Raw genomic sequence first — 14,244 nt, forward strand, 5'->3', positions numbered from 1 at the left:
AGGTTGAGGGCATTCAAGAGGGCAATAGATTTTAAAAAGAACATAGAACAGTACAGCACAGAACAGGACCTTTGGCCCACAATGTTGTACCAAGGTTTAATCCTAATGTAAAATATAGTAACTTAACCTACACACACCCTTCAACTCTGCTTTCCATGTGCACGTCCAGCAGTCGCTTAAATGTCCCCAATGACTCTGCTAGAGTAATGAGTAAAAAAGAGTAATGTGCAAAAATATGGGAGGGAAAAAACAGGATATTGGCACTAGGTAATGATGCTCATTTAACAAGCCAGTGCAGCACAGTGGGCTGAATGTCCTCCCCCTCCAACATAACACCTCAAGTTCTAACATATGTCTGCAGGTGGGATTTGAACTCAGGCCTCCAAAAGTACAAAGGTAAGGACATGTACTGCACAGGCTCTTGCTGCACAGTGGTAATCATGATCCCACAAAATGGCATTTTAATTTAAATCACAAAGTTGCTTTTGAGATTTGTGTCTTCGGTTACGACGTCGCTTTTGAGGGTATTCATTAATGATGATTGACAAGTAACTGCCAGGCACATTATTTAGTTGCGTTACAGCCAAGTTTCACGATTGTAGACAGGCAGGAAGCCGGAAGAACTTCAGGGCGCGCTAGCCTTGACGAAGGGTTACACCCAAAACGTTGACTCCTGCACCTCCTGATACTGCCTGACTTGCTGTGTTCTTCCAGTCTCCTGCCCCTCTACTTTGGATTCCAGCCTCTGCAGTTTTATTGTTTCTAACCAAGATTCACAATTGTGTAATGAAACACAATCAGACTTTCTTTAGAGTCATGAAAAGTGGAAAAAAAAAAGACAACTCAAAAAGAGCCCTGAATTTCATCCATTTTATTGTTCTAAAATTTCAAATAATGGATCATTTACATCTCTGTTTTCTGCATTAGTTACATCAACACAAAAAAACAACTCAATTTATAATTCCAAAAATAAGGACAAAAACAATAAGTTTCTCATGAACAGACAGGGCCTTGTGACTCAGGGTCCTCCATTAATATTTGTGGACTTCTGCTATGAAAATTGGTCATGAACGAATGGGATTGGAAAGGAAAGGAAACGGGAATCTCCTGAAATCACTCACTAAACAAATCCGGATGAGTCAATGTCTGACTTGCAAGACAAGCAATGTTTCCCCTCCCCTCTTCTATATCAGCAACGTTAGAAATTGTTTAAAAAAAATTACAATTTTCCTCAGACAACAGAAGCCACAGTCCATCTCCTTGCTTTGCCTGCACTTCCTTTGCAAGATTCGTTTTGGTCCTCAGGACAGAAGTTGGGGGTGAAAGATGACCAGGGTAATTTCCTTGCCCTCATTTAGCAATGATTAAGCCTATGAGCTTTTGTCCAGCTCCAAGCAGGCCGACCTCCAAAGCAACAAGAGTACACCACCTACAGAATGCTACAGGCATTTAACTTACTAATGACAAAGTACTGGAGAGTTTTCATCAGGTCTGGTAAGCATCTGTGGAGACAGAACAGGTCTGTTAAGCACGTGTCAACAGAAACAGACTTAATGTTGAGTCCAGCAGGATTTTTCTTTGGAATTGAAGAGGAGTCATACCAGACTGTTTCTCTGTCCACTGATGCTTCCAGACCTGTGGAGTTTCTCCAGAACTTCATGGTTTTTGTTTTAGAAACTTCAGACTTAAGAATCTGCCATATTTTGCTTTAATGCGAATCAATGGTGGTGGTCGTCCCCAAAGTTCTGAGGGAGAATCTTCCCCTCCCCACTAACCCCCAACTCCATGACTCAGAGTGCCACAGCAGTCCTGCCAGCAAACAGGTTACATTTCTTCACAGGAACAGAGTGTCTGGAAAGACAAACTATGCTTTCACAGTTTCAACAACAGACCTCATCCTGACCTCACCCACTCCGCCAACAAAATAGCTTTGACATCACCAGACTTCAAAATACTACCAGGTTAGACGTGGTTTGCATTTGGCCATTTTAGGACGAATCTTGGACAATGAAAAACTTGGAAGGAATCCAGAGGGAGGTGAAAAAAAAATCTCTCAACAAGAGGGTCCCATAAGAAAGAGTTTGCAAACAGACACCTTGTAACATTTATTCAAACATCTCAGTCGCCACCCACCGCCACCAGCAATACGTCATTTAAATTTCAAAGTGCAATTTTATTTTTGTTTAAACAGTTGATTGGAAAGAGATGTCTTTGAACATTTAAAATGATTGCTTAGAGGAGAGGACGGCGACAATTTCAATAAATAACGAGATGGATTAGCGCACCAAGTATTCCTTGCGTTTGTTAAGTCGGATCTGACAGAAGGAGAATCCTCCCAGCACGATGTAGATTCCAGCCGCAATGAAGCAGTTGTAGCTGACTTGCTCATAGATTCGGTAGATTCTCTGTGGGGCGTCAGTACTGCCAGTGGATCACAAAACCGCAAGGAACCGGTTAGACACAAAACGTCGAGCTCAAATTTTAAACATTGCATGTCCCCTCGTTCTATGGCTTCACGACACTACCCCTCTTTCCATCCCCAAACCTCACCACCCCTCCTCCCATGACACATTTGGCCCCTTTGTGTCCATTCTCAAAGAGATTAACCCCTTTCTGTGAAACTACTTCACCACAGGAATTCAAGTGGGCCATTCAGCCCCTCTAGCCTGCCCCACCTCCCATGGCCAATTTACATAGGGTCATGGGTATGATACATAGAGTCTTAGAGTACAGAAAAAGACCATTCGATCCAATTCATTCATGCCAACTGGTTTTGCCCAAAGTAAACTAAAGTCATTTGCCTGCATTTCTTCCATATGCCTCTAAACCTTTTCCATTCAAGTACCCATCCAGATGAATTTTAAATGTTGTAATTGTACCAGCCTCTACAGCGTCCTCTGGCTGCTCAACACACACACACACACACACGTGAAAAAGCTACCTGTCAGGTCCCTTTTAAATCTTTCCCTTCTCACCTTAAACCTCTGCCTTCTAGTTTTGGACTCTCATAACCTGAAGATTACCGCAACTATTCACCCTATCCAGGCCCCTCATGATTTTATAAACCCGACGTAAGATCACCCTTCAGCCTCCAATGCTCCAGGGGCAAAAAAGTTCCAGCCCATCCCGTCTCTCCTTATACAAGGGTGGCACGGTGGCTCAGTGGTTATCACTGCTGCCTCAGCACCAGGGACCTGGGTTCAATTCCCGCCTCAGGCTGTGGATTTTTCACATTCACCCAGTGTCTGCATGGGTTTCCTCCGGGTACTCTGGTTTCCTCCCACAGTCAAAGTGTGCGCAGGTTAGGTGAATGCTAAATTGTGCCATAGTGTTCAGGGATGTGTAGGTTAAGTGCATTAGTCAGGGGTAAATGTAGAGTAGTCTGGGTCTGGGTGGGATACTCTTCAGAGGGTCAGTGTAGACTTGTTGGGCCAAATGGCCTGTTTCCATACTGTAAGGATTCTACGATCTAACTCAACCCCTCCAGTCCTGGCTTCATCCTTGTAAAATTTTTCTGCACCCTTTCTTGTTTAACAACATCCTACCTGGAGCAGGGTGACCAGAATTATATGCAGTCTTCCAAATATAGCCACTTCACCTACCCATTCTCCCTTCACATTCCTTTGCTGAACTTTCCCTAACATTCATGGCTTTTTAGGAGACTAGGGGCAGACAACAGCATTCCAGACTAGATACCACCCTCTGCAAAGAAATACATTCACCCTCAAACCCAGGTTCCTACCTTAAGATTTCATGTTGACAAAGAATCATACTAGACTCGCAACGTTAACTGTTTCTCAATTCCCAGACCTACTGAGTTTTCACAGTATTGTGTGTGTTTTCAATCATATTCCCAGCATCTGCTGTATCTTGCTTTTATTAGGTTAGGCTCTTTTTGATTTAAACTACCTCCATCAAATGCCGTATTTCCTCTCCATTAAACAAGCCATATTTTTAATCGTTTAAAATCTTTATTTGTTCATTCCTTGATCTTCTAGAGTCAACCCCTCATTGGACCTGTCATTAATCTAACTTCAAAACCCCAGTATCCTTCCATTAAACTTGCACTGAACACTCTCCAGGCCTCTCATCCATTTTGAGTTCAGAATTAACACAATTTCACAAACAAGAATCAACAGCTGCAATCCTACATCGTGTCCTCCACAACCACCGTGTACCTGCATAAGATCCTGTTCACCCATTGACCACTGAACTCATTAACCAGCATTAGCATAAGTAACATCTCATTTCTGATGCTCTCGTCCATTTTTTCACATCCCTCCATGACCCCTCACCCACTCACCATCTCTGCAGTCTTCTCTGGCCTGGAGATCTGTGCTCCTCTAGTTGTGATCAGGAGCCTCCATGGTTTTAAACACCCCATCATCAGCAGCTGAGCCTTTAGCTGCCTCAGTCCTTGGCCTACCTAAACCTCTCCACCTTGAAAGGCTGTCCTACAAACCTACACAGATACTGAAAAGTTGTTTCTCCTTGTGGAAGAGTCTAGGACCAGAGGGCATAATCTCTGAGTAAGGGGTGGCCCAGTTTGGGCAGATTGGAGACAAATTTCTTCTCTCAGGAAGGGAGTCAATCTGCAGAATTCTTTATTATCAAGGTTGAGCCATTATAAATATCATAGAAGCCCTACAGTGCAGATAGAGGCCATTTAAGTCCATCCATTCTGCACTGACCCTCGAAGAGCATCCCATCCTATCCTTGTAATCTCACATTTCCCCATGGCTACCCACCTAGCCTGCACATCTCTGGACACTACTGCAATTTAGTACATCCCTTCTCCATAACCTGCACATCTCCGGACTATGGGAGGAAACCCACACAGACATGGGGAGAACATGTAAACTCCACATAGACAGTCGCCCGAGGCTTGAATTGAATCCGGGTCCCTAGCACTGTGGGGTAGCAGTGCTAACCAATGAGCCACCATGTTGCCCCCATTAAGCTAAGATAGACATTTTTACTCAGTAAGGGAATAAGGCAAAAAAGTGGAGTTATGGATTATTAGATCAGCCATGAATGCTGCAGCAGATTCAGTGGGCTAAGTGGCTTACTCTTGCATATCGATCTTCTAGCACTCAGACCAAGCTCACTTATCCCAATATATCCTTACTAATAACTTTCTTGGAAAGCTGGATTCATACAGCACCTTGAAAAAAAAATCTTAATTTTTATTTACAGATATCTAACTTCTACCCCTTTATTTTAAAATATTGGAATTTGTTCTCAGACATGTTTGGCGAGGTTGGGCGGGCGGGGTTTGGGGAGGTCACTGGCATTTATTGCCTCAAGAAGGTGCTGATAGTGAGCTTATACACCCATTGGTGAGCAGAACACACGCGGCCGGGTTCAACCCGATCACTGGCCGTCCGACTGCACCCTTCATCGCTACCCTCCCCTGAACACACACTCACGTGGTAAAGTCCTCCTCAGTTAAGGGAACATCTTCAATCAGAACAGCCGAGTGGATGTTGAAGAAGATTCCCAGCAGGACCTGGAACATGATGTTGAAGACAGGTTTGAAAACAGAACAGCATCGCCTTTAACCGTCCACCGCACAGAGCACGCCACATAACACTGGAGTCAGAGTCCTCACAAACAGTTTGGCCCATTGAGTCCATGCCAGCCCACTTTAGGTTATTTATTTACGTACTCCTGCTCTTTTCATCACTGGCCCTACCTCTTTATTGCCTGAGACCAAAAGATATAGGAACTGGAGGGTCCTTGAGCCTATCCTGCCATTCAATAGGATCACGGCTGACCTGACGTTCCTCACGTCCACTTTCGCGCTCTTTCTCCATAACCCTTGATTCCCCGGTTGATCAAGAATCTATCTCAGCCTTCAATATACACAAGGACTCCACTCCAACAGCTCTGTGGCAAGGAGTTCCAAAGACTCTCAAATCTTCAGGGAAGAAATTGCTTGCCACTGTCTTAAATTGGCACCCCATTATTCGGAGACCATGGTCTCTGGTCCTAGACTCTCCCAGGAGTGAAACATCCTCTCTGGCAAGACTCTTAAGAATCCAATGTTTCAATGAGATCACCACTCATTCTTCTAAACTCCGATGAGTAAAATCCCAACCTGTTTAACCTTTACTCAAAAGATAATCCATCCATAGCAGGGATCACGGTAGTGAACCTTGAAGTGTCCATCACATTTCCCTTTGAGCTCATGCATCACCACTGCTTGCACACGGAGACAGAGTTCCAGGTCATTTATCATTCAATGCTTAAAAAACAAACCAAACATTCTTCCTCACACTCAATCGTCCTCCTCTAACACCTTTGTCCAAATCCCTCTCCTGCTCAAAATCACAGCCCATTCCAATTTCCTCCATAGTTGTCAAAGAACTTTTGTTCTCTTCTAGTTGTGCTTTTCCCTTCCTTATGACCCCTGGATGTTCCAGTCATGGGCTTCGTGGAAGATGCAGTTTTGGGGAAAATGAACAGCGCCACATGAATATTTCTTTCCCTGGTCAGCAGGTGCAACATTTACATACAGGGATTAGGCAGGTGGAGGATGTTGCTGTCTCATGAAGAAATCTCTCAATAAAAAAAAGGACTCCAGAGCTGAGCTCCCCAAACATTTTCACACCATGATCCCATTTTGAGGTTTGAAAAATTGCTGTGACCCCTTTGGGGAGACCAGACAGAGTGGGGACTGAGGGACCATGCACAGCAGTCAGGCGGCATCCGAGCAGCAAGAGAATCAATGTTTCAGACATAAGCCCTTCATCAGAAAGAAGGCTTATGGGCCACAGGGGCTGAGAGATAAATGGGGAGGGATGGGGAAAGTTGCTGAGAATGTGATAGGTAGACAGAGGTGGGGGTGAAGGTGACAGGTCGGAGAGGAGGGTGGAGCGGATAGGTGGGAAAGAACTTGGACATCTGGAGGTGGCGCCAAGTTGGAAGGCTCGATCTGGGAGGGGAAATGAGGAAACTGGTGAAATTCACATTGTTCCCACGTGGTTGGAGGGTCCCAAGGCAGAAGATGAAGCATTCTTCCTCCAGGGAATGGTAAGGGTTTGGCGGCGGAGGTGGCCCAGGACCTGCATGTCCTTGGGAGAGTGGGAGGGGGAGTTAAAGTGTTCAGCCACAGGGCAGTGGGGTTGGTTGGTGCGGGTGTCCCAGAGATGTTCTCTGAAACGTTCTGAGAGTAGGCATCCTGTGTCCCCAATGTAGTGGAGACCACATCAGGAGCAAAGGACACGGTAAATGACGTATGTGGAAGTGCAGGTAAATCTCTGACGGATGTGGAAGGTTCCTTTGGAGCCTTAGACAGAGGTGAGGGGAGTGATGTGGGCACAGTGATTCTAACTCAGTGACAGCTACTTCTCCCAAATTCCAGCCCATGTGCAATAGAAAGTGGGCCAAGGATAGATTAAGAGTACTTTTTCTAGCCATGCAAACTTGACAGGCTGAACGGCCTTGCTATACCGCATAATTCCACAAACTGACTCAGGGTCCTGATCTCAACTTTGGGATTTCTGGCTTGAGGTGGCAAAGTGACACTGTTGTTGAAAGGAGGCCTAACTAGGTAGGCCTTGAATTAACTGTCAGGATTATTTTAGCACCCGGATTAGAAAGATATGTATTATGTTGAGGTTGTACAGGATGTTGGTGAGGAATACTGTGACCAGATCTTGTCACCCGGCTATAGGAAGGAAATTAAGCAATAGAAGGGTCAGAAAAAAATTTACCAACATGTAGCCGGATTTGGAGGGTTTGAGGTATAAGAAGAGGCTGGGACTTTAAAACTGGAGTGCAGGAGGCTGAGGGATGATCTTAAAGAAGTTTATAAAGTCATGAGGGATACAGATAAGGTGAATGGCAGGTGTCTTTTCCCTAGGGTGGGGGATTACAAGACGAGGGGGCATAGTTTTAAGATGAGAAGAGAAAGATTTAAAAAAGACAGAGGGGGCATTTATTTTAAAACATACACAGTAGTTCGTGTGGGGAATCAACTTCCGGGGAAATGGTGGATGCGAGTACAGTTACCACATTCAAAAGACATTTGGACAAACACACGAATAAGAAATGTTTGGAGGGATATAGGCCAGGAGAAGGCAGGTGGGGGCTAGTTTAGTTTGGGATTATGGCCAGCATGGACTGGTTGGACCAAAGGGTCTGTATCCATTCTGTATGAATCTGTAGGAACGAGGAGCAGGAATAGATCACCTTACTCCTTCAAGCCCCCTTTGCCATTCAATATGATCATGGCCAATTCTCCATCTCAATACCACATTGCAGCTTTCTCCCCATACTCCCAGCTGCCTTTAGAGCCTAAAGAAAACCTTAGCTAAAAAGATGAATAAACAGGGAACTTCAAGCCCACGTGTCTGGCCAAGCTTTCTGATTTTGCTTGCCTCTTCCAGTGTGCCTGTCCAATCCACACAATCCCTCAAGGACCTGTCATCTGGAGGTTGACTGTCTCCTTGGTGACCATATACAGCCACGATGAGGGAGCAGAAATTAAAGAACACAAACTAATGTTACAAAGACAAAGCCTGTCTGGGGAGGGGCTTTGAAAAAAGCATACATTTGACATAATTTGAAACCGACCCAAAATGCTCCTCCCACTACCTTCAGAACAGGTCACCACTAATTGGCGAAAGAACATGGCGTCATAGAACTATACAGCACAGAAACAGACCTTTCAGTCCAACTCATCCATGCTGAGCAGATATCCCAACCTAATCTAGTCCCATTAGCCAGCATCCGGCCCATATCCCTCCAAACCCTTCCTATTCATGTATCCATCCAGATGCCTTTTAAATTGTTGCAATTGTACCAGCCTCCACCACTTCCTCTGGCAGCTCATTCCATACACGCACCACCCTCTGCATGAAAAAGTTGCCCCTTAAATCCCTTTTAAGCATTTCCCCCTCACCCTAAACCTATGACCTCCAGTTCTGGACTCCCCCACCCCAGAAAAGACCTTCTGTTTACCCTATCCATGCCCCTCATGATTTTACAAGCCTCTATAAAGGTCACCCCTCAGCCTCTAATGCTCCAGCGAAAACAGCCCCAGCCTATTCAGCCTCTCCCTATAGCTCAAACTCTCCAACCCTGCCAACATCCTCGCAAATCTTTTCTGAACCCTTTCAAGTTTCACAACATCCTTCCTACAGCAGGGAGACCAGAAAAAAAGTGCCGGATGACACTGGTTATTTACATTTTGTTTGCTTACACTCCTGTGAAGGAAGCAAGACATTTTCCTGTGTCAAAGGTATGTCATAAACAGAATATATTGTTGTTAGACATAGGCATTACTGACTGAACACATCACGTTGAGATCTAGCACAGACTAGTTCATCAGTTTTGTTCCCAGAACCTGGCCTCAACTGGCCAGCTCTGATGAACACCAGTTCAGGATCAGTAAGTGACACTGGGACTAATAATTCCTGTTCACCATTCAACCTCCACAACTAAATCCACACATGTCCTTGCCTCGCTTTGGCATGACATCCTCCACAACCCCAACAGCTTAGCTAATATCGAAGACGGGAATGGAGCATGACTGAGGAGGAATCTCAGCAGTAGTCAGAGGATACAATCCTGCATTGATATATCACTCTTCGTGACATCAGGGTCTGCCAAAGTGGTCACGTCACAATTTTAAAAAAACGCACAATAAGCTAGATCTATTTGACAAAGAGCCACAGAATATGAGTATGCAATGCAAGAACACCTCCCCCACACAGCAAACTGAAAGCACAGAACTAAGCAACAGCTGTCTGTAGATGATACAACGTGCCCTAACAATGGAGATTATCACAAGAGGTAGCATCACAAGTTTATGTGCTAAGCAAGAATGGCACCACAGAATGACAACTTTGCATACTTGTCACTGTGCTCCTGTATTCTGACACGTGAATACACTTGATAGTAAAATCTAATTCTATTTCTACAACTGACCTCCAGAAAAACCTGGATAGCAATGCCCAAGCCTTTGGTATAGATTTACCCAGCATGAGCAGCTAAAATGTTCAACCTGATAATGAAAACTTTAAAATGGAGCTAACAAAGATGCACCCACACACTCTACCCATCTCTTGAGCTCTCAAACTCCTGTCTGTAATAGTACATGACTGTCTCTCCTCTCATACACACACATCTCATTCAATATATTTTCTGCCCTTCACCCATTTCCTCTCATTTATTCCGACTCACTCTATATATATCACTACTATCTGTCCCTCCCCCTCTCCATCACACATATTTCTTTCTATCATTCTGTCCTCCCCAATTTTCATTTTAGCACTCCCGCTCACTTATCTCTAGCACTACCTTTTCTCCCCACACCCTCCCATTTTCTCTCTCTGTCCTTTTCTCCTTCTTCCCCAATAAAACCTGGCTTTCTATTTTCTCTCTCTCACTATACTTTCTCCCACCCCGACATTTTCTCTGTATCAAAACCAACTCTCTCCCTCCCTCCTTCCCTGATTTCTCTCTCACCCTCTCTACCTTCCTTTTCTAGTCCACACACCTTCTGTAGCTTTTCAACACAGCCTCTCACAGTTGACCCTAACCAACCAAAACCCCTCCCCAGCTCCATCACCAGATTCTCACCAAGGGGAGTCCCAGGAATGGAAGTAAGGGGAAACCAGGCCCATTTCAGATGAAGGTGACAGAAGCCTTGCTCCCCTTTAGTCCTTCTGCACCACCACCCCAGTACTGGCAACGATTTAGACTCACCAACATAATCACTCCCCAAATACTGAGGACAATTCCACAAGCTGCCAGCTTAGGGCCACAGCAGAGTAAGGAAGCCATCTCCTCGCTCCCAGGTCCAGCCTCTTCCCGAAGAGAAATGTTACCAGCTCCAGCTGATTGTGAAATGTATCGAACCCGGCACCGTCCACTGACAAATAGGGTTGGTGGACACTGATGGAACAAACACCACAGGGGAAAAAAAGACAAACAAGCAGATGTTTCACAAACATAACTCTACAAATTTCAATATTTCAATTTTATATCAATTTACCTAATAACGGACTGACCTTTCTTTCTAAAATGTTGATGAACTGAGTCTTATCGCCCCTTTCCCTGTCTGCAAAGTGGTTGAGGCGATGTTGGATCACATGATCAAACGAGCTGTCCTGTGATGCTTCTTTGAAACAACGGTGTTGGGTCAACGCTATGAATTTTTTTTAATAATTTTATATATTTTACTCAAATTTTAATATTTGTTACTGTTCACGTTTTGAACAATAACGTTGATCTATAGATCAAAATTCTAGTTTGACCTAGTATGAGCATTTTAATGTATTTCATTTGATCTAACACATCCTCATTAAGGTTTTAGATTGGATTAGATTCCCTCCAGTGTGGAAACAGGCCCTTCGGCCCAACCAGCCCTCTGAGGAGTAACCCACCCAGACCCCTTCCGCTACGTTTACCCCTGACTAATGCACCTAACCTACTAATGCCCTTAACATTTTTGGCAATTTAGCTTGGCACATCTTTGGACTGTGGCAGGAAACTGGAGCACCCAGAGGAAACCCACACAGACGCGGGGAGAATGTGGAATTAAACCCCGGGTCCCTAGTGCTGTGAGACAGCAGTGCTAACCACTGAGCCACCGTGCCCCCTGTCCTGTGAATCAGAATTTTGGGCCTATCTTGTGTGTTTGTTTTTTCTGGTTTCCTTGTCTCTGATTTGTGCGAAATTGACCTGTGCTCGGTCTAAAAAGTGGTCTGGGATTTTCCGCTTGTTAAACCACTCATCCCCTGACTGCACTTGAACAACCAGCCGAAAGCGGCAACGAAAAATAATGTTATGGACAGAGTTTGCAAGCTCAATTCTGTATCCCTTTTGGTGAAGGAGGTGGTAAACAAATATCGCAGAATTACTAATCCTGAGGGCCCAGTTTAATGGTGTGGGGGCACCGGTTTTAAATCCCACCACAGGCTAATGGAATTTAAATTCAATTAATATTTGCTTTATTGATTTCTTGTCACATGTATCTTCTTTCAAAATACTGTGAAAACTGTTGTATTGTGCCCCCACTCTCCAGCCCCATCTTAAAACACAGAAAAATAAACCAAAACATAAATTATAAAAGGTAGAAAAATGACGAGATAAAGACAACCATCTGATGAAGGAGCAGCGCTCCGAAAGCTAGTGCTTCCAATTAAAACTGTTGGATTATAACTTGGTGTTGTGTGATTTTTAAAAGAGATAAAGGAAGTCTCCAACTTTACCGTCCTCCTTGTTAAGTGCTATGTCATGGGACTGGTGGCCAGGCATGAGTCTCCTTCGCCACCCCACTGTTGCTGGAAGGAAACTGGTCACTCTTCGGCATCATCAGCTTTACTGTTGCCACTGAGTCCTCACTGGTCCTCGCCAGTGCAGACACTGTCAGGTACTGCATCAACCCACACCTGACTCTGCTGCCGCTGCTATAAGTCCACTTCGGGCCTCACCTCAATGATGCGGCCGCTGCTGATGTCACTGGGCCCAGTATTGGGTCCAAACTTGCCTCTGCCACCGCTTCCATGAATCTCTACTAGAAGGAGATGTCGCTGAGAACCCAAACTTGCCTCCACTGCAGCAGCCATCAGTCAGTGCTAGGGCTGTCTCGACGATGCAGAAGCCACTGGAATTCGCTTCCAAGGCCACTGCCACAAGTCCACACTTTATCCACGCTATCGGGCCTACTCAAGTCTGCTCTGCTGGGTCCACTTTAGTCCACACTAACAGGTCTACTTGAGTCTGCTCTGCTGGGACCATATTAGTCCACATGAACAGACCTACTCCAGTCTGCTCTGCTGGTTCCATTTTAGTCCACGCAAACAGGCCTACTCGAGTCCACTCTGCTGAGTCCACTTTAGTCCACATGAACAGATCTACTCGAGTCTGCTCTGCTGGGCCCATATTAGTCCACACATGGTGGCACAGTGGTTAGCACTGTTGCCTCACAGCGCCAGAGGCCCAGGTTCAATTCCCGCCTCAGGCGACTGACTGTGTGGAGTTTGCACATTCTCCCCGTGTCTGCATGGGTTTCCTCCGAGTGCTCCGGTTTCCTCCCACAATCCAAAAATGTGCAGGTTAGGTGAATTGGCCATATTAAATTGTCCATAGTGTTAGGTGAAAGAGTAAATGTAGGGGAGTGGGTCTAGGTGGGTTGCACTTCGGCGGGTCAGTGTGGACTTATTGGGCCGAAGGGCCTGTTTCCACGCTGTAAGTAATCTAAAAAAAATCGAATCAAACAGGCCTACTCGAGTCCACTCTGCTGAACCCACTTTAGTCCACGCTAACAGACCTACTCGAGTCTGCTCTGCTGGGCCCACATTAGTTCACGCTAACAGGCCTACTCGAGTCCACTCTGCTGAGCCCACTTTAATCCACGTGAACAGGTCTACTCGAGTCTGCTCTGCTGGGCCCACATTAGTCCACATGAACAGGCCTACTCAAGTCTGCTCTGCTGGGCTCACATTAGTCCACGTGAACAGGCCTACTCGAGTCCACTCTGCTAAGCCCACATTACTCCACACCAACAGGCCTACTTGAGTCCACTCTGCTGGGCCCAATTTACTCCACACTAACAGGCTTACTTGAGACTGCTCTCTGAGCCCACTTTAATCCACATGAACAAGACTACTTGAGTCTGCTCTGCTGGGCCCACTTTAGTTCACGGTAATAGGCCTACCCGAGTCTGCTCTGCTGGGGCCACTTTAGTCCACATGAACAGGCCTACTCAAGTCTGCTCTGCTGGGCCCAATTTACTCCACACTAACAGGCCTACTCGAGTCCACTCTGCTGAGCCCACATTACTCCACGCCAACAGGCCTACTTGAGTCCGCTCTGCTGGGCCCAATTTACTCCAAACTAACAGGCCTACTTGAGACGGCTCTCTGAGCCCACTTTAATCCACATGAACAAGCCTACTTGAGTCTGCTCTGCTGGGCCCACTTTAGTCCATGGTCACAGGCCTATCCAAGTCTGCTCTGCTGGGGCCACTTTAGTCCATGCTAAGAGGCCTACTTACGTCTGCTCTGCTGGGTCCACTCACTGCCACCAACGTGCCAAAACAGCCACGTTCTTTACCAAGTGGTAAATGAAATAAAATAGAAGAGCAAACAAATGAGACAAGAGAGGTAAAAGAAAGAAATATAAAGAAAAGCAAACTGAGTGTCCTTACCCTATTTGGCCCATGCATGACTCCAGAGCCCATCAATGTGGTTGACCTTTTGCCCTGAAATGGTCTAGCAGGCCACTCAG

At 45.5% G+C, this 14,244-nt stretch overlaps 1 protein-coding gene across 1 annotated transcript; it reads right to left on the reverse strand.

Annotated features, from left to right (window-relative positions):
• Positions 1 to 856: 856 nt before the first annotated feature.
• On the reverse strand, positions 857 to 10,843 carry rnaseka (ribonuclease, RNase K a). The gene is made up of 3 exons (XM_043683516.2): positions 10,717 to 10,843; positions 5,430 to 5,509; positions 857 to 2,421 (listed from the first exon to the last, which is right to left on the reverse strand). Exons 1-3 carry the CDS (start codon positions 10,792 to 10,794, stop codon positions 2,277 to 2,279), a joined length of 303 nt encoding a protein of 100 aa, XP_043539451.1. The 5' UTR covers positions 10,795 to 10,843; the 3' UTR covers positions 857 to 2,276.
• Between the last annotated feature and the right edge of the window lie 3,401 nt (positions 10,844 to 14,244).

Source organism: Chiloscyllium plagiosum, unplaced genomic scaffold, assembly GCF_037043375.1.
Source record: "Chiloscyllium plagiosum isolate Xiang-an unplaced genomic scaffold, Cpla_swu_hap1 HiC_scaffold_44, whole genome shotgun sequence".
In the NCBI taxonomy this organism is placed as follows: domain Eukaryota; kingdom Metazoa; phylum Chordata; class Chondrichthyes; order Orectolobiformes; family Hemiscylliidae; genus Chiloscyllium; species Chiloscyllium plagiosum.